The sequence below is a fragment of the Pipistrellus hanaki genome, assembly GCF_964339955.1.
Source record: "Pipistrellus hanaki genome assembly, chromosome: 3".
Taxonomy (NCBI): domain Eukaryota; kingdom Metazoa; phylum Chordata; class Mammalia; order Chiroptera; family Vespertilionidae; genus Pipistrellus; species Pipistrellus hanaki.
The window spans coordinates 160,680,115-160,706,475 of NC_140505.1; the positions used below are offsets into that span (position 1 = coordinate 160,680,115).

Below are 26,361 nucleotides of genomic sequence, written 5' to 3' on the forward strand. Positions count from 1 at the left end.
ATACACAGCCAACATTGGAAGGGAGTAGGATATGGGGAATCAATTATAAAGTTTTTGGCTGTTTTAATTTAAGATCAACAAAGGATTATGGTAAATGATGAAAATGACCTCTGTTTTGTATCAAATATGTGTATTATGAAATGAATATTTCAGGAAATGGTTACTACAAATAAACCCGAGTCATCTCTTTGATTTCACCTCTGGGAAAAGTATTGCATAATATTTTTAAACCACTGTCCTAAAGTAAAGATTAACAATATAGCCTAAGCATAACTTGTGGTTCTTAGTACTCTTATAACAGATAAACTTGAATGTGTTGCGTTAATTAATCCTTTTTATAAAAAAAAACTTAAAAAAGAATAAAATTATTCATTTAATAGGAAATTGAATATGAAATACAACTGAACTCTATTGTGCTCAGTTAGCTTCTTTGCCACAGTGAAAAAACTTTATTCATCTTTACTCCAAGAGATAATTATGATGATTGTTCAGCTCTTAAAATGTTTTCAACACACAACTATAGATCTATGAAACTATGAGTTGGCTTAAGCATATATGCCATTTTTTTATTTTTTGCATTTTTTAAAGGAAGAACTAGGAAAGACAAGTCTAACAGAACTTTAAAAGTATCTACCGTTCACAGAAATGGGAGGAGAAACAATTTGAAGTTGGGCTCTTCTGTTTTGTTTAGCTTATAATAATTTTACAAGAGAATCTTTTGTCATCTAGTAACTCTAGAAACCTTGACTAGCCTGTCTATAACCTTGCCTTTGTATGTTGCTATCTTCGTTCTATACAATGTTATTTGGTATATTCATGACAGAGCTCCATTTTCCAAATCAAAGTGAATTAAAGTAGATTCGTCCTTAAGAACTTTGGGTCATCTTTTGACAACTAAAAATAATACGACGTCATTTAAAAACTGTCCTGGTTACTCTTCATTTTCTCAATTTCATTAAAATGCACTCAGTAGCATAGAATGCAAGAATTTAGAATCAAGAGCACAGGATATTGTACTGAAAGGGACTTATTAACAGTTACTTATAAACATTAAAATAATTTCAGAAGAAATTTCCATAGTGGCTAAGATTAATTGCTGCTCTAGTCATTTTATTTAGGTTTTTTGTTTGTTGTTTTTTTCCAGAAAAAAGTAGCAGATCACCCAAACCGCACTCCATCTATCTGGCTAGCAATGTACAGAGCTTTTGGACGTCCAATTCTACTGAGCAGCACATTCCGTTATCTTGCTGACTTACTGGGCTTTGCTGGACCACTCTGTATTTCTGGAATAGTGCAACGTGTGAATGAAACCCAGGATGGGACATCATCGGGAGTAAGTTCCTGGTACTTTTGAAAGGAAACAGTATTGGCAGGTTTCATTGTCATTGTTGCTTTTTACTAATGCAGTTTTAGAAGTAGTTCAAACAGGAATGTTTATAAAGAATTCAATGCTTTTACATAAAGAAATCACTAATTTTTCTTGTGGAGCATGTTGTGCATTTATATATTAATTGAATGGGTATGGCCAGCAAAATCTTTTCTCAGATTCAGAGCTTATAAATTTTTAAAATATATTTTATTGATTTTTCACAGAGAGGAAGAGAGAGGGCTAGAGAGTTAGAAACATCGATGAGAGAGAAACATTGATCAGCTGCCTCTTGCACACCCCCTACTGGGGATGTGCCCGCAACCAAGGTACATGCCCTTGACCAGAATCGAACCTGGGACCTTTCAGTCCTCAGGCAGCGGTCTATCCACTGAGCCAAACCGGTTTTGGCAGAGCTTATAAAATTTTAATAAGCATTTACTGTGTGCCAGAAACTAATTTCACATTAGTTATTTTAATTGATCTTTATAACAATCCTTTAAAGAATTTTCATGCATGTGTGCATGAAAGATGGTGGCTAAGTCACTTTTCTAGAGGCCTGTGACCAATAACATTAATGTGATTTTTAGTGTGTACATTTTCTTTTTCTAACATGTTAAAGCCACAATAATAAAGGCACATCACATTATGATATTTTATGAGATATTATATTATTATTTTGGGGGCTATATAGTATTAGATATTTGCTCTTATAAATTTATAATCTTATATTTTCTATTCTTAACTCTGCATCATGAATTTCCTAGTTTCTTTCTAAGGTCAGAGTTAATTTCCCTAGTTACACAGATGGAAATACTAGTCCAGAAGCATCAATTTACCTTTTACAAGTCTCTCAGTCTAATTTCCTGTCATTTTTTCTTTACATTTAAAGATTTTATTCATTTTCAAATCCTGCGGTAAGTGCTGCCTTCTCAGTGAAGCCTTTTCTGATTATCTTAGCTGGAATTAGACTCTGCTTGTTACTCCCCTAACACATTGTTTACTTCACACTGGCACTTGACATAGGTGCTATTTATAATGAAGCATATCATTTATGGATAACCTTATCTTTCTAGACTTTAAGCCACATGTGTCAAACACAAGGCCCGCGGGCCAAATCCAGCCCGCCAGGCCTTGCAATGTGGCCCGCACTCCGCTGTCAGTTTATGACATTGTCAGTTTATGACTGTTCAGTAAACCATTCGGCCCGCGATTTAGGCTGGATTTTAGATTTTGGCCCCTCCTCTGATTGAGTTCGACACTCCTACTTTAAGCTGTTACTTTCTTTTGTTAATCCTCAACCAGGGATATTTTCCCATTGAGTTTTAGAGAAGTGGAAGGGAGGGGGAGAGACAAAGAAACATCTGCGTGAGAGAGACATATTGATTGGTTGCCTCCGGCATATGCCCTGACTGGGTGGGGATCAAGCCTGCAACCAAGGTATGTTCCCTTGACCAGAATTGAACTATCGACCCTTTGCTCCATGAGCAGATGCTCTATCCACTGAGCCAAACCGGCTAGGGCAGGTCAGCTTTTCAAACAGAATGACTGTGAACAGTTCGAACTTGTGTTCAAAATGCTTAGTCCAGCTCCTTGCATATATTCATCCTCAGTTATTATTGAAGTAGATATTTGCACTTCTGTGATGTTTTGTCCCTGCTAGCCTAATTACATACATAGAAGTTCACATAGAACCCTTCTATCATCCCTCTGCCTTGCATATATTAGCCACATGTTTTTCTGAAAAGGAACAGAACTTACAGATTTTATGTAGCCCCATGAAAAGAGGAAGGGCCCAAAAGTAGAATTTTAGTGGACTTAAACCATAAAAAATGAGGAGTGCTCACACTGAAATGATGTACTTATTTGAATATTACCTTTCCCTCACCTCTTCTTTTTTCTTTTATAATCCTTATCTGAGCACTTGTTTTTATTGATTTGAGAGAGAGGAAGAGATAGAGAGAGAAAAAACACATCCCATAGATAGGTTGCCTCCCATCTGCACCTCAACTGTGGATTGAACCCGCAAACGTGGGTATGCGCCCTGACTGGGAATAGAACCTGTGGCCTTTCAGTGTACAGGACAATGCTCCAACAAACTAAGCCACACCTGCCAGGACACCCTTCCCTCACTTCTAACATATAAATTACCACATGCTATTGTTACAAACCAAAACAATCAGTTTTGTATGATTATTAAGTTATACTCCTACTAAAATCATTATTTTCAACAAAAGTTGTGTTTTGACACTGAAAGTGTCATATGGGTGACATCAGTAGCCAAGCTATGTATTTTATATTTTATGATTTATTTCATTAATATAAATTAAGGCATATGGAAATCAGAAAAAGTCAATTCTGTAGAATTATTTTGAAATAAGGATGCATGAAATTGTATTTTTGTTCCATTGGTGTTGCTGACCATCAGTTTTGTGTTTTTACTTCTAAGTCATAGTCTCAATGAACATCTATCTTCATTCGTTACTTCCCACTTTACCAAGGTAGAATATATCTTTTCAGAAAATGTCTTCTTTTTTTTGTTTTTTTTTAAGTACCTTTTTCTTTCTACATCAGGCATTTCCAGCTATTGTAGCGATCTATTTGGGATCTTATGCAATGAGCTGATTTGTATTTGTTTTTTTGTGGACATAATGAAGAAAACCCCACATTGCTTTTTGTGGCTCATTTCACTGATGTATTATAAGGATTTTGAATTTTTAGAATTAAAAAAAATCATTTAATAAACACAAACTGTGGAACTGGTATATGAAAAGACTAATTTTAACTTATGTCTTTTATTCTTTTAGGACAAGTATACAGAAACCCTCTCATCAAGGGAATTTCTTGAAAATGCTTATGTTCTAGCAGTCCTTCTTTTCTTGGCCCTTATCCTGCAAAGGACATTTTTGCAGGCTTCCTACTATGTAACCATAGAGACTGGCATTAACCTCCGTGGAGCTCTGCTGGTACGTACAAGCTCCGAATGATCTTTGGGTCTTTGAAATACCACATGTCATCCAGTGGCAGGAAGGGTGGTGGTTTCAGTTTCGTTTTTGCATGTCATTTTCACTTTGATGTAATATCAACACTTCTAGGACCTACTTAATAAAAGAAACAGAGAGTTAATTAATAAACCCATTGAGTTAAAAATAACCTTTATAATATATTAAGAAAGATATTTTGAAATTTTGAATTTCCTTATCTATGTTTCTGTTTTAGCCCCTATGTTTAAATTCGAATATATCTTTTGATTATATCACTAGAAAAAATAAATTTGTCTTTAGTTGAGGACTAAAAGTAACTATGATAAAATGAAAATAATAGTTGATTTAAGATCGCATTATAGGGTTTTCTTTTCCCTTAAAACTTTTGTAAATGTTATTTTTAAATGAGAAAAAAAAGCAGAGTGTTGATTGTTAAATGTAGAGCTTCAAGTACATTTCCTCTTTTTCCTTTTTTTTTCAGGCCATGATATACAATAAGATCCTTAGGCTCTCTACGTCTAATTTATCCATGGGTGAGATGACCCTGGGACAGATCAATAACTTGGTCGCCATTGAAACCAATCAACTCATGTGGTTCTTGTTCCTGTGTCCCAATCTATGGGCTATGCCTGTTCAGGTAGAATATAAGTAAGATTCTCATTTGCAGAAGAAGTAAATCAAAATGAGTGTAAGATACTTACCTCAGTAGAGGGTAAATGTGCTAATGCTATACCTTTTTTAATATGGCAGTGTTATACCTTTCTTCTAGGAAGGAAGCTGAGACTCATAAATGCTATGCCATAGGTTAAGAAAAAGGGTTTGGAATTATATTGCTTGAGTTCAAATATCTGCAAAAGCCCCATTTTTGCATAAGTGTTTAACACCTCAAAATGCCAGTTTTCTTAACTGTAAAATGTGAATGATAATAGCATCTGCCTCGTTCAGTTGTTGGAATTGTCAAGACTAAGTTAAAATGTGTCAAGTATTTAGCACTGTGCCTAACATTCCACGGGCCCTCAGTAACAGTCCTCACTGCACCAGTTTATGCAAATTACAGAGCCAGGGTTTGACCTCTTTCATTTTGACAAACTCTCATAGCATTTCTAAACTAGAGCAATTACTTTAATCCATAGTGTAGTCTCAATAGCTGGTGTATGTTATAAAATGTCAGAATTTAAAAGGTAGTCAAGATACCAACCAGCATAGGGCTATTTAGCTATTTCCGATGGAAAACAGCATTTTAGTAAAGATACAGGGGTGTTTTGGGGGTAAAAATGGCAAAAGAAATGTATTCAGTTTTTTCCTCTATGTGATACTGAATATTTTTAATTATCTCAAGTTTGTATCCTGTAGACAGAGCTTAAACAATAGATCTTACTCAATGCAGTCTGTCATCCATGTCCCTGTGTACACCATTTTATTAAAGTGCATAAAATAATAAAGATAGGGCAGTTTTTATATTTTTTGTTTGCTTTTTATTTTCTAATAGGAATCCAAATAAAATAAAAGTGTACAACATGCATGCACAGTGCTTGGCACAAAGATTTAAAACATGCTTTGTCTCATCTCCTCAAGATGTATTTATACACAGGTCAGCTGCCTATGTGGTATCATTCAGTGTGCCAAAAGTTCCAGGCTGCCACTGAATGACTGCATCGTGGATGACCTTAGGGACATTTTTGTTTTGATTGGAATTCCCAAAGTGCCTAATTGGTCAGGAAATGAGCAAGTTCCATTGCTTCTAGAAGGCCACAACAAGTTGTTATCATTGGCATACAGGATGGGTTAAATGCTTTAGCTGCGTGGATACAGTCCATTAGTTGGGACATTTTGAACTGTAATAAACTGAACTACTGGGAAGAAAATATTTTCAGGAAAAAATAAGGAAGAAGAGGAAAGTGACACACCAGAGAGAGTAGGCTAAGTGGGTCTGCCCTGGGTTTTGGGAAATAAAAGGGCCGTGAGGTAAGATGGGGCACCAACTTCAGCATCTTCAGTTTTAGTTAGGCCTAAGCTTCTTTTCGTTAAATGTGTTCACATTTTATGATGCTACCCCCCTTACTTTCCTCCCTCCCCACCTTGGAAAGCTAGTGCATTCCCCAGAGACTTTGGAATAGCAAATTTATGGTGAGTGACAACGCTTTTGAGAAAAGTTTCAATGTTCTTTTAAAAGATTGAAGAGTGCTTTAAAAGGCCAGAAGCATCATGGGACCGCTATGCAACTGCATGCAATAAATTGGTTTGACACCGGTTGTACAGATCACCATGCTAAAAATAAATCCCTGCTACTTAGCTTTCCCCAAATAAATCATAGTGAAACTCATTGTCACAGTTGAGTTGACTTCCAGATAAACTAAATATAATAATTAAGAAATATTATATTTCCACTTAAAAAGATTTCCTTTCATGCAGTGGTCCCCACGCCCCCATTCATTTCCCCTTTTCATTGTGTTTCTTTCCTAGATCATAATGGGAGTGATTCTGCTCTATAACTTACTTGGAGTAAGCGCATTGGTTGGTGCAGCTGTCATTGTGCTCCTTGCGCCAATTCAGTACTTCATTGCTACAAAGTTGGCAGAGGCTCAAAAGAGCACTCTTGTAAGTAAACTCTTTTGGAAACTTCATTAGGAAAATCTAACACTGTGTTATTTTTAAAATACAAGAAATGAATACGTACTACTCAGGATTATTTGGAAATCGTTATATTTCATTTCAATTCTTAGGCAGTGAATACGTATCTTCTGCATTACAAAGCAATTTTTACAAAAGTGGATTGAAATTTAAGACCTGATGATTTTAGACTTAAAATACCAGAATCACAGTTTCTAACGTTTTTAAGTGCCACTAGGTGAGGAGGCTTTAGATCTTCTTCTAGATTAAGTTGCCTGCACCCTTACGTGTACTTTGAGGCCATTGGAGGTCAATCATTGATGTGGGAGAAATGGAGCAAGAAACAAGTAAAGAGTTGGTCTAGCGCTTCTGAAATTCAATTTCCATAGGATTGAATCAAACCATGTGATGCTCTATGGAGTTACACTGAAATGTTTCAATGGCAGCTGCCCTGGCTAAATATGTTCATGGTCAACTTAGCAAGCAAGAGAAAGCCAAAGTGTTGGCTCTTTCTGGCTTCAATTTGCCATGAAATCATTTTATTTCAGTAAGAATTGGCTACTTTTAAAGAAATATTTACAAATAATAAAATTGTTGACAGTGTGTTTAGAAATAAAGTTTGATTAAATATAAGCAAGACTGTCTATCTGTAAACCAGGCATAAAATGTAGGGATGATGCCACTGATGGAATTGTTTTCCAAGTTGTGTTTCTACTGTGACTAGTACGTTGCATGTCACACAAGTGATTTTTATCACTTGTTTTTCTGCTGCTTCTGATGAGGTTACTCATTATTTTTGTCTGAGCAGTACACTCTCTTTACTTTAGGACATGAATACAGAAAGATGTGGAAGAGGGCATAAGGAGGAGACATGACTATTCTCAAACATCTTTCACTTAGCCTTTCATACTCTATTCATTCACTCATTAACAGTCATTTGATAGACATTGAAGACCCCTAAGAGGCAAAAAGATGAATAAAAAACAGGCTATTTGCTACTTTTGCTTCCTTCCAGATATCTATTGCCACTTTGCAACCCTTTGATAGTTCACAGATCATTGTGCCTTACTAATCATTGCAAGCCAATATTTGATGGTAGAGGAAGCTGAAACAGTTGACTAAATTGAGGTTTTTGTGTCTGCTGCAAATTTCTCTATAGTTAGTCCAATTTGTTAGTAATCAGTAAATCTAATTTAGGCCATAAACAAGAGTTTATGAAGAAATATGTAGAAATCTCTTGAAGTTAAAAATAATATTCTTGGTTTTAGTAATCTACACTATAAAAGAGTAAGATGCAAATTGACTGTACCTTCATGACAATCAGGAGTGAGTATACAAATTAACCCAACAAAGATGGCAGGTTAATTTGCATACACAGGCGCTGAGTGGCTGGGGCGGGGTGGGACGCAGGCATTCGGCACTGCCCCAGCTGTTCCGGGCCTCTGGGCAGTGTGGAAAGGCAGAAAGGTGGCTTTGGGCTGGAGCAAAGGTGGTGCCAGCAGCCAGGGGAAGGAAGGCCCATTCTTGCACAAATCTTCATGCATCGGGCCTCTAGTTATATTATAAAGACACAATATGAGCACACACAACACTGTACCCTCACATTCTCAATTGAAAAGCAAATTAACTTTTCTTACATTTATTATTTCTCCTAAGTATGAGACAGGATGCTGAGAGTAGAATAAAGTGACTTAGATATTAAAAGGAAGCCATTGGAAGTGTCTTTATCACTTTCATAAATTTATGTATACACTAGAGGCCTGGTGCTCAAAATTTGTGCATGGGGTTTGTGTCCCTCAGACCAGTCTGCACCCTTTCCAATCTGAGACCCCTAACTGCCTTTCCCTGCAGGCTTGATTGCCCCCAACTGCCCTCCCTTGCAGGCCTGGTCCCTCCCAACTGCCCTCCCCTGCTGGCCATCTTGTGTCCACATGGGGGCAGCCATCTTGAGTGTTAGAGTGATGATCAATTTGCAATTACACTTTTATTAGATAGGATTAGATAGGAAAGAGGCCTGGTGCATGGGTGGGGGCCAGCTGGTTTGCCCTGAAGGGTGTCCTGGATCAGGGTGGGAGTTCCCTTGGGGTGTGGAGCAGCCTGGGTGAGGGGTCTATGGTGGTTTGCAGGCTGACCATACTCCTGGTGACCCAAGCCGAGGCCCTGGGATCTTGGATTTATTTACCTTCTATAATTGAAACTTTGTAGCCTTGACCAGAGCCAAGCTTCCTGCTTGCTCCGAGGCTGCAGCTAATTTTGTTGGGATTTATGTATCTTCTATAATTGAAACTTTGTAGTCTTGAGTGGAGGCTTAGGCTGGCCAGGGTATGCTGACAACTTGGCTTCCTCCATTGCCAGGAAACCCAAGCTTCCTGCTCTCTCTGGGGCTGCAACCATCTTGGTTGGGTTAATTTACATACTCACTCCTGATTATCTGGTGGGCATCGCTTGTGGGTATAGCAGAGTGATGGTTAATTTGCATATTACTCTTTTATTAGATAAGATTATCAGTAGACAGTCAAGAAAATCGTGTCAAACTTAAGAAGCTGCTTTTATTTAAACCAAACCAACAGGTATATAAAAGCTTTTAGGTGGATAGAAATTTGAGGTCATCTCATTCAATTCTTCACTTTAAAGTTGGAGTATGAAGCACAGAGAGTTTACTTCTCCAAGGTATTTCACAGCCATAACTAGTGGTAGAGCCAAGCAGCAATCATGCTCTCTGTAATCTCTGCCCAATGCATGGTTGGCTTCTCTGATTCACTGGAGTGTAGCTTACATTTTTGTTTTTTTGTTTGTTTTATAGGATTATTCCACTGAGAGACTGAAGAAAACAAATGAAATATTGAAAGGCATCAAACTTCTTAAATTGTATGCCTGGGAGCACATATTTTGCAAAAGTGTAGAAGAAACAAGAATGAAAGAACTATCCAGTCTCAAAACCTTTGCCCTTTATACATCACTCTCTAGTAAGTTGTTGTTGTACACATGGTCGATTTTATTTAGCTTGTGATCATTGAGACATTCTAGTCATCAGAGGAAGCCCATTTATTTTCTACATATGTACTGTCCAATAGTTACTGACCATATAAGGCAATTTAAATTAAAGAGTAGAGGTAACACAGGCTTATAGTCAACTAGACCTGAATTCGATTCTTTACAAGTTATGGGCCTTTGCCTTGTTACTTTACACCTGAAATCCCTCATCTGTAAAATGAGGATGGTGATGGTAGTAGTAAAAATCACTGAAACCCTCTCATCAGTTACATTGGGATGGATTGGATTTTCAGTAAAAATTTGTGTATATGAATTCATTTGACTGTATTTACTATTGATTTTTTTATTACCAAAGATCTTTAAAAATTATGGTTGTCTTGCTGGTCTCTTTGGAGCTTACAATATTATATTTTCTTAAAGATTATATTTGAAATTCCATTTTTAAAAATTGAGGAAGAAAAAAGTCAACATTTTCAAATGAAAGAAGTCAAACTATGTCAATAGTTTTTAAATACATTTTCAGGAACTTTTAAATGCAGAATACTTTCATTCTCCACTATTTTTAAAAAATAATTGTTACAAAATATTGTTGTTTTTGTGGAGTGACACTGAGTACTCACAAGAATAATGAGTTTGTTAGTACAATTCTTATGAACTTAGCCAAAATACTCCCACTAATATTCTATTTGGTTTGTGTGTTAGTTTTGCTCATCTCTATTGTTCCCAAGAACTTTAACATCTTAAAGTCTGGGAGTTTTATATATGGTTCTCTCTTGAATTCTAAACTATTTTTAGAGATTATAAATACTTCTTTTGTGAAATGGATTTAGAGGAAATATTTGGTGTATATAGCTCATTTATTTTAGCCCAAATGCTTTAGAAATGGGAATGAGATTTGTCATCCAGCTTGTGTTACTACTAATACAGTATCAAAATTCCAGAAGGTGGAATGATTGATTATCCACTTATATATATAATAGTACTCTAAGCTGGTAGCCCCCACAAATACATTCCTCTCTGTAGTGGACTGAAATTCTCATAAGAGCATGGATGCAGCCAGAAATAATAATCAGGATGATGGTCAAACTATTACCACCACCCACCACCACTACTACTAGTAATAATAACAACAAAAATATATTCACTCAATCAATTATTTCCATAAGTGGCTTTGCACATATCATCTCATTTAATTGTCATAGCCAAAGATTTAGATTCTATTATTAACTCCACTTTAGAAGCTTAAAGATTGAGTAGAATAGAGCTTAGGTAACTTGAACTTTCTCAAAATCATCCAGCTACTAAAAAGCAGAAGTGGGTTCTTAACCCAATTTGTCTCCAGACATGAGATTTGGGTTGGTTTTTGAAAGTAAAATATAAAAAGAAAGGGGACAGAAGAGATCATAATAGAAGAGAAAAATAAGAAGTCATGAAGGTAAAAATGTGTGATGATGCATTCATGACAGGCATTAGGAATCCATGAGTCAGTGATATAAAGTTCCACTTAGACCATTTTCAAGTTTTATGATTTGGTTAAGTACTATCTTCTTGGTGGTTAAGAGCTTGACCTAAGTTATGTGTGGATTTGCAAAAGCACAAGCTGATTCTGTGTATAGTGGTAAAGGTAGTTCATGAGATTGGCTCAAGAGAGCCGATGATAATTTTTAGGTGAACGCTCTCTTGATTGCCAAGAATACTAGGTTCTAATTTGTGCTCTGCCATTGCCTGTTTCTAACAACAATTGATTTAATCTTTCAGTCCTCAATCCTTAAAATGCTACAATTTATAGAAAATATAAGTATAATCATTAAGTTGGCTTTTTATTTCTATTACTACTTCCAAATGCTACTATTTAAGCCTAAAATATGAATTTCCCTCGTTTTAGTTATGTATAGCATGCTTATCAAATGATAGTACATTATTTTTCTGAAGAGATATTTAAACAAGCAGAGAATCTAGACCGTGGTCAGCAAACTGTGGCTCGTGAGCCACATGCAGCTCTTTGGCCTCTTGAGTGTGGCTCTCCCACACAATACCATGGCCTGGGAGAGTCTATTTTGAAGAAGTGACATTAGATGAAGTTTAAGTTTAAAAAATTTGGCTCTCAAAAGAAATTTCAACCATTGTACTGTTGATATTTGGCTCTGTTGACTAATGAGTTTGCCAACCACTGGTCTAGGATATGAAGTTAATTTAAGCAAAAGGTCTATGAGTGAAAATTAATATCACTGTTGGAGGAGTTAGAGTGATGTCAAATTCTTGTTTTTAATCTGTATAATAACCCAATTTTCACATATTTGTGTTAGTTTTGGAAACCAAACAAAATATTGTTTATAAATATTATCACAAGATAATATTGGGAAGTGTTGGTGGACTCCAGACAAGATGTTATTTAATGAACTTGTTCCTTTTTGTCTTCAAGGGAAGTTAAAGTAATAATAGATGATTGATTAAGCTTACTGAAATGTTTCACAGTTCAATGAATCTTATGTATTTTATTTCTTTCCACAGTCTTTATGAATGCAGCAATTCCTATAGCAGCTGTTCTTGCTGTAAGACACTTTTTCTTCCTTGTAAACATGGAGCAAAGTCAGTGTTTAGAAATGATTTATGAATAAGAATGTGTGGATGGGAGTTAATATTACCTCACCTGTACCAGCTGTTTTCTTTGTAGTCTCCATTGCAATAGTTCTAATCCAAGGTTTCTCAACTGGGGCACCATGGACATTTTGGCTCACATAATTCTTTGTTGGAAGGGCCCATTTAAGGATGTTTAGCAGCATTCATGGCTTCTATCTATTTGCCATTAGAATCCTCCACACCCTAGTCATGACAATCAAAAGTATCCCGAGACATTGCCCAAATGTGCTCTGGGAGCAATTTTATCAGTAGTTGAGAACTAACTGTTCTGCTTTCCATGAGCTAGTTTCTGGACATTCTTACAACAGGCTGGTGTTAATTCAACAACCAGAAAATGTCAAATAATTACATTATATTTCAAACTTAAATTACAAGCCCAGGAGCTAGTATAATATTTAGAAATGTCAATGTGTCTGCATTGAACACCAATGTTGGCAGTTTTAGTAAAAGTCCACAATAAGGACCTGAAAACCCTGGGATATTCTCTTTTTCTCTTAGTACATTTAGTGTTGGTTGCAAAGTGCCTGGATGGCTGTTAAGGGCCCTGGTTTCTCCTCACTGTTCTTCTCCCAACTCAGTAATTTAACAGAAGTCAGTTTTCTAATCCTTAAACAGAATCTGTTTTACCCTTCTCACATGGTTGCTGTTAGAATGAATGAAAGCCATTAGTGTTCTACCAGTAACAACTATTATTTTTCATAGGGAGTAATTTGGATGAAGTGATTGTTTTCATAGTTGCAATGGACATATTGGCATAGCAGAAAAGGTTAGGTTTGTGAAATGCAAGCATTTGTGAAACCTTCTCCAGCTTTCTCTAAAGAAATCCCTTCTTTGCACAGACGTTTGTGACCCACGCGTCTACCAGCGGGAACCTTCTAAAACCTGCAGAGGCCTTTGCTTCACTGTCTCTCTTTCATATCCTGGTCACTCCATTGTTCCTGCTCTCCACAGTGGTCAGATTTGCAGTGAAAGCCATCATAAGGTATGCATTGCAATGTCGGGAATTCTTTGCTTGCTTATACAAAAAAATATATGCTCATGGTAGTAAATTTGAGATAAATACAACAGTAAAATCACTGTCCAAAGATAGCCATTGTCAACATTTTGATATGCTACCTTCCAGTACTTAATATAAAAATAATTATTCCAGCCTTGGCCGGTGTGGCTCAGGTGGTTGGGCAATCATCCTGTGCACCAAAGGGTTGCTGGTTTGATTCCCTGTTAGGGCACATGTGAGGCTTGTCCCCTGTAGGGAGCAATGCAGGAGGCAGCCAGTTGGTATTTCACTCTCACTTTGATGTTTCTCTTTCTCTCTCTCTCCCTCTCCTTTCCTCTGTCTAAAAATCAATGTAAAAAAATCTTTATTTTTTATTTTTAAAATATTTATTTATTAAATTGATGATTGGGGTGACATTGGTCAACATGAACATATAGGTTTCAGGTGTGGGTTTCTATGTTAGAAAATCTGTACATTGCGCTGTGTGCTCACCACCCAAAGTCAAATCTGTCACCTTATATTAAGACTCCTTTCTCCCCCAATCTCCTTCCTCTGGCAACCACCACACTGCTGTTTGTGTTCACAAGTTTCAGTTTTATATCCCACATACCAGTATGAGGGAAATCATACAGCTTTTAGTTTTTTTCTGACTGACTTATTACACTTAACATAATGTTCTCATGGTCCATCTATGGTGTTGCAAATGGCACTATTTCATCCTTTCATATGGTTGAATACCCCTGATTTTGTAAAAAAAAAAAAAAAAAAATCAGAAATGAGAAGTCACCACAGACATCACAGATATACAAAGGATCATACTAGAATAGTATGAAAGACTTTATGCCACCAAATTCAATAACCTAGAAGAAATGGGTAAGTTCCTAGAAATATAACCTTCCTAGACAAAATAATGAAGAAATGGGAAATCTAAACAGACCAATCAGCAGTGAGAAAACGGAAACAAACTTCTCAAACCTCCCAAAAAACAAAAAGTCCAGGACCAGAAGGTTTCACCAGTGAATTCTACCAAACATTCAAAGAAGATTTAAAACTTATCCTTCTCACACTCTTCCAAAACATTGATGGAGAGGCATTATTTCCTAACACATTCTATGAGGCCAACATAACCCTGATACCAAAACCTGGCAAAGATAACACAGAGAAAGAAAGCTACAGACCAATATCTCTGATGAATACAGATGCAAAAATTCTAAACAAAATACTAGCAAATGAAATAAAATGGTCCATCTAAAAAATAATACATCATAATCAAGGGGATTCATTCCAGGGGCACAAGGATGGTTCAACATATGCAAATCAATCAATGTACTATGCCACATTAACAAAAGAAAAGATAAAAATCATATGATCTTATCAATAGATACAGAAAAAGCATCTGATAAGGTACAACATCCATGTATGATTAAACCACTAAATAAAATAGGAATAAAAGGACAGGTCCTCAACATATTAAAGGCTATCTATCATAATAAGCTCGTAACTAACATCATACCTAATGGTGAAACACTGAAAGCTTTTTCTCTAAGATCAGGAATAAGGCAAGGATGTCCACTCTCACCGCTCTTTAAAAAGTGTAGCTTTTGACTCCTGTTTTGCTTACTGTTTTTATTATTTCCTCCCTCATTTAGATTGTAACACATGATGTTTACTGATTGTGTGTTATTCCATTGTTTGGAAGTGTTATAATTTATTGGACATTTAGAATATTTCATTCTCTCCCTAATATAAATAACATATATAAGATTGAAGAAAATATTTTTACTTACCTTTAAACTTTTGTCTGATTATTTTCTTAAGTTAGATTTCTATAATTTGGAATACTAGTTCTAATAGCATGTACACTTTTAAGGGCCTTGATGAATGTAGCTATGATATTTTCCATTGAAAGAGTAGTAGGTCAAAGGTGTACATATTTTTAATATTTTTGATGAGTATCATCATGTTTTCCAGTGAAGCTGAATCAGCTTATGTTTTCACCAACATTAACATATCACATCATAATCTCAAAAACACAAACAAACAAAACCCAAGCTCACAGTCTCTACAAATGGAAAGGCTTGATAAAACCACTCAGTATTATGTTCATTTTAAATATGCTTTCGTAGTATTTCTAACCAGTGTAGACTTTGCCTCAGATGCACAATTTCTCACAATACAAACTATAAAAATAGATGTGATATGACATTGATTATTTCCCCACCATTTTTACTTGTATTATATAATAAATATGTTACCAAACTATATATGTTATATGACACTGTATGTGCCATAGTCTACCATATATGAATTCTTATTGTACACAAGGCAGTCTTCAAGTCATATTTTACTTTTTGCTATGACTTCTTATAAATTTTATAAAACATCAGCATGTTTCATAAAAAGTCATCATATTTATATCAGGCATTTGAAAGAAATGCCAAGATGTTGCAAAACTAAAGAATATTGGAAAATTGAGGTCTTAAATAGACAAGGGATGGTGTTGCCATTGATAGCAATGCAGAACAACATTTGGCTTAACAACATTAATATCAAATAACTATAAAATAACTTATTCTAAAACCAGTTCTGATTGGTTGCAATAGTATCCGAACATGATTTCAATCCTGTTCTGTAAGATAGGCCATTAGTAACCAAGTCTGGAGCTGGGTGTAAAGTTCAGGCTCTCAGGCCTCATCTGCCCTCATTTTCTTTCCTGATTGTTCTGCCTTGTGAAACACTTGTACAGATCACTGACTGATTTTTGTAGCGCCACTTCCAAATTAGGACGTGCTCTGGAAGGGAAGCTAGTTCAAACAATAAAGTTGATAAATGGCCAGAGTCAGCTATTTTGGTCCTTATTTTCATTTTCTCCATTTAACAGCTGTCCCTCTCCTGGTTGCATTTTAAGTTGAAATTTGACTTTGTGCTGCTGCAGGTGAAGCTAGAAAACAGTTGATAATCGGTACCAGATAACTCCTCAGAAATCAGAAGGCTACCACAAAAGGATGTTAAGAGTTAATATGGATAACAAACAAACAAACAAAAATCTGGGGGTGTCCTAGAGTCCATGCTATACGATCCTGCTGTCGTAAATCCTGGTAATTTTGAGGGTGGATATTAGTCCCTGTGTGTTTCTGTATAGCACTCTCTCGTCCTCATGTCCCAGGAAAAAGGCATTTGCCAGTTTGATAAAGACCAGTTTGTTTTCAGGGCTCAGCTCCAGCTTTCCCAAGCCATAGGCCAAACGGAATCAGCTTACAAAACTTGCTTCTCTAGGATGACTTTCCCTGGTTGATTTGTGGGTCCTACAGAGATGAGCAGTCCACAGAGGAGGCCAGTGCTTTTTCCCATTGTGTGCTGGTTCTGGGAACCCAACCCAGTGTTTTCCCATTGTTGACTAGGCTCAGCATATCTTCTGTGCCTGAGAACCCGTGACCCATCTTGGATGCCAGTTGGCCCACAGCGAGTTGAACAGACTGTTTATAATCGGAGACTTTGGTCAGCTGATTTTTGAAACCTCTTCTTTAGGACTGTGAAAATCATAAGTTCTTCGCTGCATTTTTAGATGCATTTAGAAATGCTTTGGGTTAGAATGGGGTGCAGCTTATTCCCAATTTGTGTTATATGTACATGTAAGGGGCTTACCAAGTCTCTACTGCAGGAAACTTCTATGCCAGGTAAATTTCTTTGCTACGGGAAAGTTCTATGCTTTCTTTTAAAAATGTTTCGCTTTCAGACAAAATTTCTTCAAGTTGTTCATTGGATGGAACCCCAATGGACACATATAATAAAATGGAAAAAAGAGGAAGTTATGTTTTAGGATTTCTCCTCACCATTTGAGTTTTCTGGACATTTTAGAATGATGTGTTCCAGTCTAAGTTTGCAAAACAGAGTGAGATATGAAGAAAATTAAGAATAGTCACCATTATCTAAAATAAAATACTTGAATAAGAGTGATTTTTCAGGATGCTCGCCTCAGTTCTCCACTTTGGTTTATTTATAAGGAAGTAATTTTTCTGGAGGAAAATGTAAGTTGATATGTTATACCCTACATAAATAATTTGAATTTAGGTTTCTGTTATTTGATGTATAATGCAACATCTGTATCCAAAGATGTTTTTGCCAAGGGAAAAATGTGCAAAACGAATCCTCTGCTTTGTTGGAAAATAACTTCGTGTCCTTTCTCTCCTGTACCTCCCAAAGGAATGTATGCTTGGCTCATCTATTGCAATTATCTTCAATCAAGTAAATTGTTACTGATATTTATCATAGAGCAAGTGTGCACTTTGACCTGGTCTCTGTTTACAAAAATGTCATAGTTCCTTCAAGAAAAATATCTATCTGCCAGGAACAAAAAAAAAAATTATTCCCAATTAATGTGATACCTGTAAAAAATATTCATGTTGTATCTAACTACTCAAAGTAAAACTTGAAAAGTGAGAAAATAACAGTATAATTAAAATCTTAATTATGGCCGAAACCGGTTTGGCTCAGTGGATAGAGTGTCGGCCTGCGGACTGAAGGGTCCCAGGTTCGATTCTGGTCAGGGGCATGTACCTTGGTTGGGGGCACATCCCCGGTAGGAGGTGTGTAGGAGGCAGCTGATCGATGATTCTCTCTCATCGATGTTTCTAACTCTCTATCCCTCTCTCTTCCTCTCTGTAAAAAAAAAAATAATAAAATATATTTTTTAAAAATCTTAATTATGTTTATAAAATATCTAAATTATGGGAAGCTAATAAAATACTGACCTATAAATGGAGGGAGGATAGCAAATTGGTTAGCTTCAAGTATATCTACTTTTAAATCCCAGCACTGCCATGAAGTACTCGTTGTTTAACCTCAAATACATTAGTTAGTATCTCTATAACTCAGCCTTCTCAGTTATCAAATGGGCACACCAATAGGTCCTGTTTACAGCAGTTGAGAGAATGAAATAATGCATACAAACTACCCAGCGCATTGCCTAAATATTTTAGGCATTTAAAAAAATCTCCATTTTACTAATTTACCACCATTTTACTAATCATTCCATGCTTCAGAGAGATATCTCTGTAGGTCTACATGCACTTGTTAACATTTTCAGGACATTGCTAGGCATTGGGATTTGCAAAGAGGAACAGTAGTGACAAATCCATAGGGAGTCCACAGTCTAGTTGGAGAGAACAGGAGAGGAACCCAATGACAATACAATGCTGTATGCTACTATAGGGCTCTACACAGAATTCCAATTGGCCCATATCTGGGGATCATTGAAGCTCATCAAGAGAGGAGGCAGCCAGTCTGTCCAGTAAAGGTTTAAAGGAGGTGTTGGATACTTCACAATATTTTAAAATATTAGTAGGACTCTGTTATTTGAAGAAAAGGGGAAAACATGTTTTATGTGAGAGACACATGTATGCAAGGAGAAAGGATGAATAAGTAAGTGAGATCTCAGTACATTCAGGGGTTGAAAGTAGTTGAGTGTAGTTGGAGAAAGGATCTGATATGGAGTCAGGGGATGGAACTGGAGAGTAAAATCCTGATTAGCTTGTAGATGACGCTAAGGATGCTGAAAAGCTAGGAGTGTCATTTGTTATTCTAAGACAGTGGTTATCAACCTTCCTAATGCTGAGACCCTTTAATACAGTTCCTCATGTTGTGGTGACCCCTAACCATAAAATTATTTTTGTTGCTACTTCATAACTGTAATTTTCCTACTGTTAATGAATTGTAATGTAAATACCTGGGTTTCCCAATGGTCTTAGGCTCTTCAGGTCGCAGTTCTAATGTCGCAACCCACAGGTTGAGAACCGCTAGCAGGGTTGCTTAAGACCATTGGAAAACACAGATATTTACATTATGATGTAAATATAATTTACAGTAGCAAAATTACAGTGATGAAGTAGCAACAAAAATAATTTTATGGTTGGGGGTCACCACAACATGAGGAACTGTATTAAAGGCTCTCAGCTTTAAGAAGGTTGAGAATCACTGTTCTAAAGAGAGAATTGTTGTCTGAACAGATTTGGATTTTTAAAATATAATCCTGGCAGCATGGTGGAAATTACTTCACCCTTGGTCAGAATTCATGCATTTTTTCATCATTGTTTTGCCTCTGATTTCTGAAAGGACCTCATATGAACAGGAAATGCTTGTTGTATTACCCGTTTATTCATTCACCAGACATTTCTTGAGGAATTACTATGTTATACTTTTGGCATTGGAGAGATAGACAATTGTCCTTTGTGATTGGAGTTGCAAAGTTGGGTGTTAAAAAGAGACAGTTCTCCCCTGCCCCAGTTATGCTCAGAGACCATGTATCTTGATGTTCAGCAAGAATGAGGCTCATTAATTCCATAAAAGCTTCAGTAAGATTTGTATGTGTACTGGACATACAAAATGGAGAATGGAATCAACCAGTTTTACTTAAATGTCTGAACTATTGATTTATTCCTTCTTTGATTTATTCAACAAACATTCATTGAGTAGTGTATGCAAGGAGCTGCTAGACTTAGAGTTACCAATGCAAATGAACTTGGCTGGTCCTGTATTTTTTGTGTGTGTAAGAAGGCAGAGCGTGAGATTGAGGTAGTCCTTTGATTGAAGAAAGTGTGCTCCTTAAAATCCAGTCTCTTCAAAACATAAGAATAGAATGACAAAATCTATAAGAGGAAAAGTCTTTTACTCCTATTTTTAGGGTAGTTCTTAAAAGTTCTCATCTCAAGAAAAAAATTTTGTATGCATGTATATTGATGGATGCAACTAGACTTGTATAGTTATGTTGAAATGTATACAAATATCAAATAATCATGTTATACAACTGAAACTAGTATAGGTCAATTATTCCTCAATGAAAAAAAATTTAAAAAGTAACAGCTGCCATTAAAATGAATAAAATGCCATCACACGAGGCATTTCTAATGCTGACTTTTAAGTCTGTACGGCCAGGCTTTGCTGCAATGACTCAAAAAGAGTACACAAACCAAAACTATTTTTCTTTTTGGGATCTGAAATTCTTCTTTTTTAATTGTAGTAAATTACATATGTATATTTGCCGTTTAAACCATTTTAAGTGCACTGTTCAGTGACTTTAAGTACATCACCTCAATCTATCTCCAAAAATTTTGTACCTTCTCAAATCAAAACTCTATGACATTAAATAATAACTTTCCATTTACCTCTCTTCCAAGTTCCTGGTAACCACCATTGATTTCTGTCTCATGAACTTGACTATTCTAAGTATCTCATATAAATGGAATCATACACGTGTGTGTGTGTGTGTGTGTGTGTGTGTGTGTGTGTCTTATTTTACTTAACATAGTGTCTTCAAGGTTCATCCATGTTGTCATATCACTATGTTTAAGTGAGCCAAGAATTCTGGAACCATAGTGCAGCTATGGTGGAAAACAGTTTGGTGGTTCCTCAAAAAATTAAACATAGGATTATCATATAGTGTGGCAATTCCACTTCTGGGTATATACCCAAAAGAATTGAAAGTAGGGCCTTGAATAGATATTGTACACCCGTGTTCATAACAGCACTATTCACAATAGCCAAACAGTGGAAGCTATCCAAGTGACCAAGAATGGATGAATAAGTGACCAAGAATGGATGAATAAAACAAAAGGTGACATTTACATACAGTGGGATATTATTCAGCTAGAGGTCTTCTTATGCAATTATCTCTTTTAATTCCCTGCAGATATAATTTGGAAGGTAATAGATTGCCCCAATGAGTTTTATCTACCTTTATGTTTTCAATGAGAGGAAATAGTTTCAATGGCATGTAAACATAAAGGGTTTAAAGGTCATGAGCAAAAGACTGAATTAAATTAAATTTTCTTCATTTTATTAGTCTGTCAGAAAATCAAACTAGCTAGTCCTATCTGGAGGCAATTAACTTGACTACAAGCCCAAATTTTAAAAAAAATTAAAAGAAACCATTATTTCAAATATATAATTTCTAGTTTCCTATTAAAGGCAATATTTTCCCTGTGGTTGATGCTGCATGTGCCAAGCCAGTTTGTCCAATTATAGAATGCTAAAAGAAACATTTCTTTTGCAGCTTCACATAATTTTTATAGTGTATGATTTTATTTATAGGAGGATTTTTCAAATCTTGTTATTGTTTTCTTTGATTTTTTTTTTTTCCTTTTTGCTTCTAATCCTGTGACATTGGTCTGAAAAGTCAGAGCAGGAGAGATGGAGCACCAATGAGTTTTGTGCCCAGCCTAAGCAGACCATAGTGAAGAAAGTTTGCAAACCACTCTTCTAGAGGAGGGTTTCTCAAACTATAATGTGGTATGAAGCATCTCGGGGCCTTATTACAACATATATTTTGATTAGCAGTTCTGGAGTGGGGCCTGATGTTCTCTATCTCTAATAAGCTTTCAGGAGTTGTTGATGCTGCTGGTCCTTGACCAACATACTGAATACCAGCTCTCTAGAGGGCTCTCTCCTTACACATATACCTTATATATGTGTAATATATAACATGTAAGCCAGATAGCAGAGTGGCCACGGATGCCAGATCTATGAGTTAACACTAAATTCTGTTACGCAGGTTACTTAACTTCTCTGTACTTTATTTCCCCTCATTTGTAAAGTTAGACTAATGAATACTTTCCTCACTGGAATTATTATTTTTAACCACCATGTTACAAGCTCCTTTCCAACTCTACTATCTTTGACAAGGAATACAAATGCAAAAAAAAAAAAAAACCACAAAAAAACAAAACAAAAACAAAACAAAAACAAAACCACCAAAAATCAAACCAAACCAACCAACCTAAAAAGAAAACAGTGCAAAAGTAATTTGACTAATTTAAGGTGACCGATTGATTCTGAAATTTTTGTGAAATTTTTTCATTTTTAGAACTAAAAGTCATAGGTCCTGGGAATCCATCATTCCTGGGCAATATAGGATGCTTTGTTTATCTGAATTGAATTTCTAGTTGGTCTTGAGACAAGACTTTAAGTTGCTTGCTCAACAGGATAGTGAGAGGAAGTGTTTGTTTAAGTAGAGTTTCATTATTGTTGGTCTTATTTTTGACCCTTTGTGATTGTTTGTTTTTTGCAGTGTTCAAAAGTTAAATGAGTTTCTCCTTAGTGATGAGATTGGCGATGACAGCTGGCGAACTGGTGAAAGTTCTCTTCCTTTTGAGTCCTGTAAGAAGCACACTGGAGTGGTAAGTGCTTTTTCTTGTTATGGAAACTTGTGAATAGGAGTAGTCCCAAGAATGAATGATTTAAAATGGGTGCAATGAGAAGAAATTATAAGCTTCACTTTAATCTTTATGAAAAATGATTGACACCTGCTTCTACAACAAATCTAATATCAGTCAATAAGTGTATGAGGCTTATCTTTTTAAGTCATCAAAGAATTTTGCTGAGAGACTTGGCACATGTTTTTTCTTAAATTTTAATAATCTACTTTTTATATTTCAATTACAGTTGACATTCAACATTACATTAGTTTCAGGTGTACAGAATGGGGGTTAGACATTTATATAACTTACAAAGTGTTTCCCCCAATAAGTCTAGTATTTACCTGGCACTATACATAGTTATAATAATATTGTTGATTATATTTTCTATGCTGCACTTGTTATCCCCAAGGTAGCATATATTCAATTCAAATGGGAATTGAGAAATTGTACCTGAAACTTTATATAAAAATAATACAAAATCAGCTTACAACTCCTGTACCATATTATTATAATACTTTTTAGCTGTATTACACGTTTTAGTTTAAAAAGTGCTCTCTGATGCATTATGTTTTTTGATTCAATAAACACTACAATACATCACCTATTTTTCTTTTTCAGGTTTATATATTGAGTTTCATGAGATATGGTTTGAATAAAGTCAGAAAATTAATAAGTGGCAGAGCCAGAATTAAAACTTGAGTATTTTAAGTCTTGAACCAGTTTCCTTATCCATTACACAAATACTTACTCAGTATCTACATAACAGTTGGAAATACAGTCAATATTATATTACATTTAATATGACATGGTTCATGTATTTGCCTGTACCTCCAGACTTACTGACTACCCTGTACTTCATGCCATGACCTATACATGCAGCAGTGAACAAGGCAGAAAAGATCCTCCTTGTCACAGAGTTTGCTTTCAAAAGGCAGGAGAAGATGTTAAACAAGTAAAAAAAAAAAAAAAAAAAAAAAAAAAAAAAGAGAGAGAGAGAGAGAGAGAGAGAGAGAGAGAGAGAGAGAGAGAGAGAGAGAGAGCGCTTGCACGGGAATTTTTGCTGTGGAAAGAAAAGAGAGTGACTGGGATACTTGAAGGAGGGTGGTAATTTCCCAGAAGGTCCCTTTGATAGCGGGCATTTGAGATGATATCTGAATGAAGAGTAGACACCTGTTCTGCAAAGCTCTGTGAAAGAGCCTTTCAGGCAGAGAACTAGCCCATGCAAAGACCCTGAGGTCATAATTAATGTGGTATGTCCATTGAACAGAGTAGCACTACAGTGATGCCTGGTAAAGAAGGAAGAGAAAGGACAAAGAACAAGGGTTAAGGGTCTTATAGATATGGAAAGATTTGGATTTTATTAGCATGTAATAGGAAGCCATTACACAGTTGCAAAGTAGGAAATGATATTAATTTGTGTGTGTTTTTAAAAGATAACTTTGGCTACTCGGTAGAAAGTAGTCAATGGAGACAAGAGTAGAATAGATAGATCAGAGAGGTCTTTACAAAATAGGAAAGAAATAATGGTCAAAATTAGTTTTTATTATGTTTCAGTGGACTTGGAGAGGAAGTGACTAAATTTATTTCTTTAATAAATTTATTAGGCTGGGCTTACAAAGACTTGCAAATAGATTGGATAAAGGGAATGAAGGAGGAAGAGGACTCAAGGATGAGTCAGGTTATTGGTTTGATTGCTGGGTAGATGGTGGAGCCATTAACTGATATCTGGAGGTTGAGAAATTAGTAAGTTTGTGTTGAGGTAGAATCAAGAGGTATATTTTGCACATGATAAACTTGAGATATATATTTACATCCAAAAAGAGAAATCAGCAATTATAGGTGTAAAGATATGAGTCATTAGCCATTTGATAATATTTAAATCAATGGAATTAGACTCTTGAGAGACATGTCTGAAGAATTCTAAAGACTTTAAAATTAATAATGTATTTTCATAACAGTAAAACAGAATGGTGTTATTATAAAATGAGTTATGCTGTAAGTTAATATTAGTTACTCATGTTATTCTTAGATAAAAATATGAATGGATTTACCATATATGTCACCAAACCAAAATGCACATACAGTCTCCTGACTGGAATTGATTGAGGCTTGGAAAGTCTTTATCAGAAGTCAATCAATCTTACATTTTTTTTTTTACATCATGTTTAAAACTACTGAAAACAGTTAAGATGAGCCATTGGCTATATTTAGGTTTGCTTTTTTTCTGCTTTTCTGAAGTTATTTTTTTTACTCTCTGTTAAGTTGTTGTATTGAGTAGCTGTGACTTTTGTCTAAGAAGGAATCACCATTCATGTTTGTGGGCATGCCTCAAAACGCTTGTTTGTTATTGTGTGGATATGAATACAAAGACAAGAACACATTATGAAGCCTCTACATTTTGAGGCAGCAGGAAAGTGCAGCATTTGATTAGAACAGTCTTGTCACACTTTGGATGATAGGAGATTACCAAAGAACTCATTTCAGAGGTGTAGAGGATGAGCAGAGTGAGGTGACCTTGAGAAAGGGGTTGTGGGAGGTCAAGTTTGTGGAGTTAGGGAAATCTGAAGAATCTTTTGTATGAGATGAGGGATAGAAGAAAAATTGAACTGAGAAAAGATTTTTGGAATGAAAAAAGAATCCCCTTCAAATGCATCTAATATCTTCAGGGTTATTGAAACCAGACTGGACTTCTGATGTCTTTCAAGGTCATTCATCACGGCTGATGGGCCAAACCACAAATGACAAACTTTTAAAAATGGAGTTAAAAAAGCTGTGTGCTTGAAAATAACACTAATGGAAACTCCTCTTGAGAGCGCTTAAGATGCTATGTATTCTGTAAAAGCTTAGAGTTAAGTGGTTTTGGCTGTAGAATCTCCATGGAGAATTAGTGACATTCTAGAGCCAAAGTCTCTTCAAATTACATCTGTGGAACTCCGACTCAAATCTCTGTCAACACATCTCCTCCTCCCACCCTCTCCTCAGTTTCTTGAAGAACATGAAGTCATTCCTTTTGGACCCTGGGGGCAATCCTACTATGGAATTATTCTAGAAAACATTAAACATATGTATAGGTATAGACCTATCTTGTGTGGAAAATATTTTTAGCTTAAGTGATATTGACGTCCTATAGCATCTCATACAATGTATTTCTAGGATCATCTGTGAGGATTATGAGAAGAAAAACAAAGCTAAGATAAAATTTCATAAGCACTCTTTATTTTTTAAGTTAAAATGCATTGAGTATTTTCTGTTTGACAAAAAAACTGATACTTCTTAGCAACTTTTTAATCTGTGAATTTATTTGCATGTATCTTATTTGATGGTGTGAGATACAGGTGATATATACCAATGATGGAAGTTGAAAAAACAATATCTTGTTTGGATTAAGTTATTGATTACTTGAGTACATTCTAATTCTGATAGTAAAGCTCAATGGATTTTTCAAAAAGCTAAATCTACAATTCCAGCCTCCCTCCAAGCTTAACAGTTCTAGAACCCTTTGCTTTTATATGTAGTTTATCAGTTTTAAAGCATATTGCTATTTAGCCTTCACAATCTCTATAAGGTATTTAAATATTT

The 26,361-nt window shown here is 35.7% G+C and overlaps 1 protein-coding gene across 15 annotated transcripts in view; it reads left to right on the plus strand.

Annotated features, from left to right (window-relative positions):
- Positions 1–26,361, plus strand: part of ABCC9 (ATP binding cassette subfamily C member 9) — a 133,136-nt gene that overhangs the window by 43,289 nt on the left and 63,486 nt on the right. For all 15 annotated transcript variants that reach the window (XM_084877156.1, XM_084877155.1, XM_084877148.1 and 12 more), the window contains 8 exons: positions 1,145–1,333; positions 4,174–4,332; positions 4,832–4,987; positions 6,814–6,948; positions 9,764–9,926; positions 12,466–12,506; positions 13,434–13,576; positions 22,653–22,761. In XM_084877156.1, the coding sequence (XP_084733282.1) occupies positions 1,145–1,333; positions 4,174–4,332; positions 4,832–4,987; positions 6,814–6,948; positions 9,764–9,926; positions 12,466–12,506; positions 13,434–13,576; positions 22,653–22,761 (1,095 nt within the window). The remainder of the gene's footprint in view (positions 1–1,144; positions 1,334–4,173; positions 4,333–4,831; positions 4,988–6,813; positions 6,949–9,763; positions 9,927–12,465; positions 12,507–13,433; positions 13,577–22,652; positions 22,762–26,361) is intronic.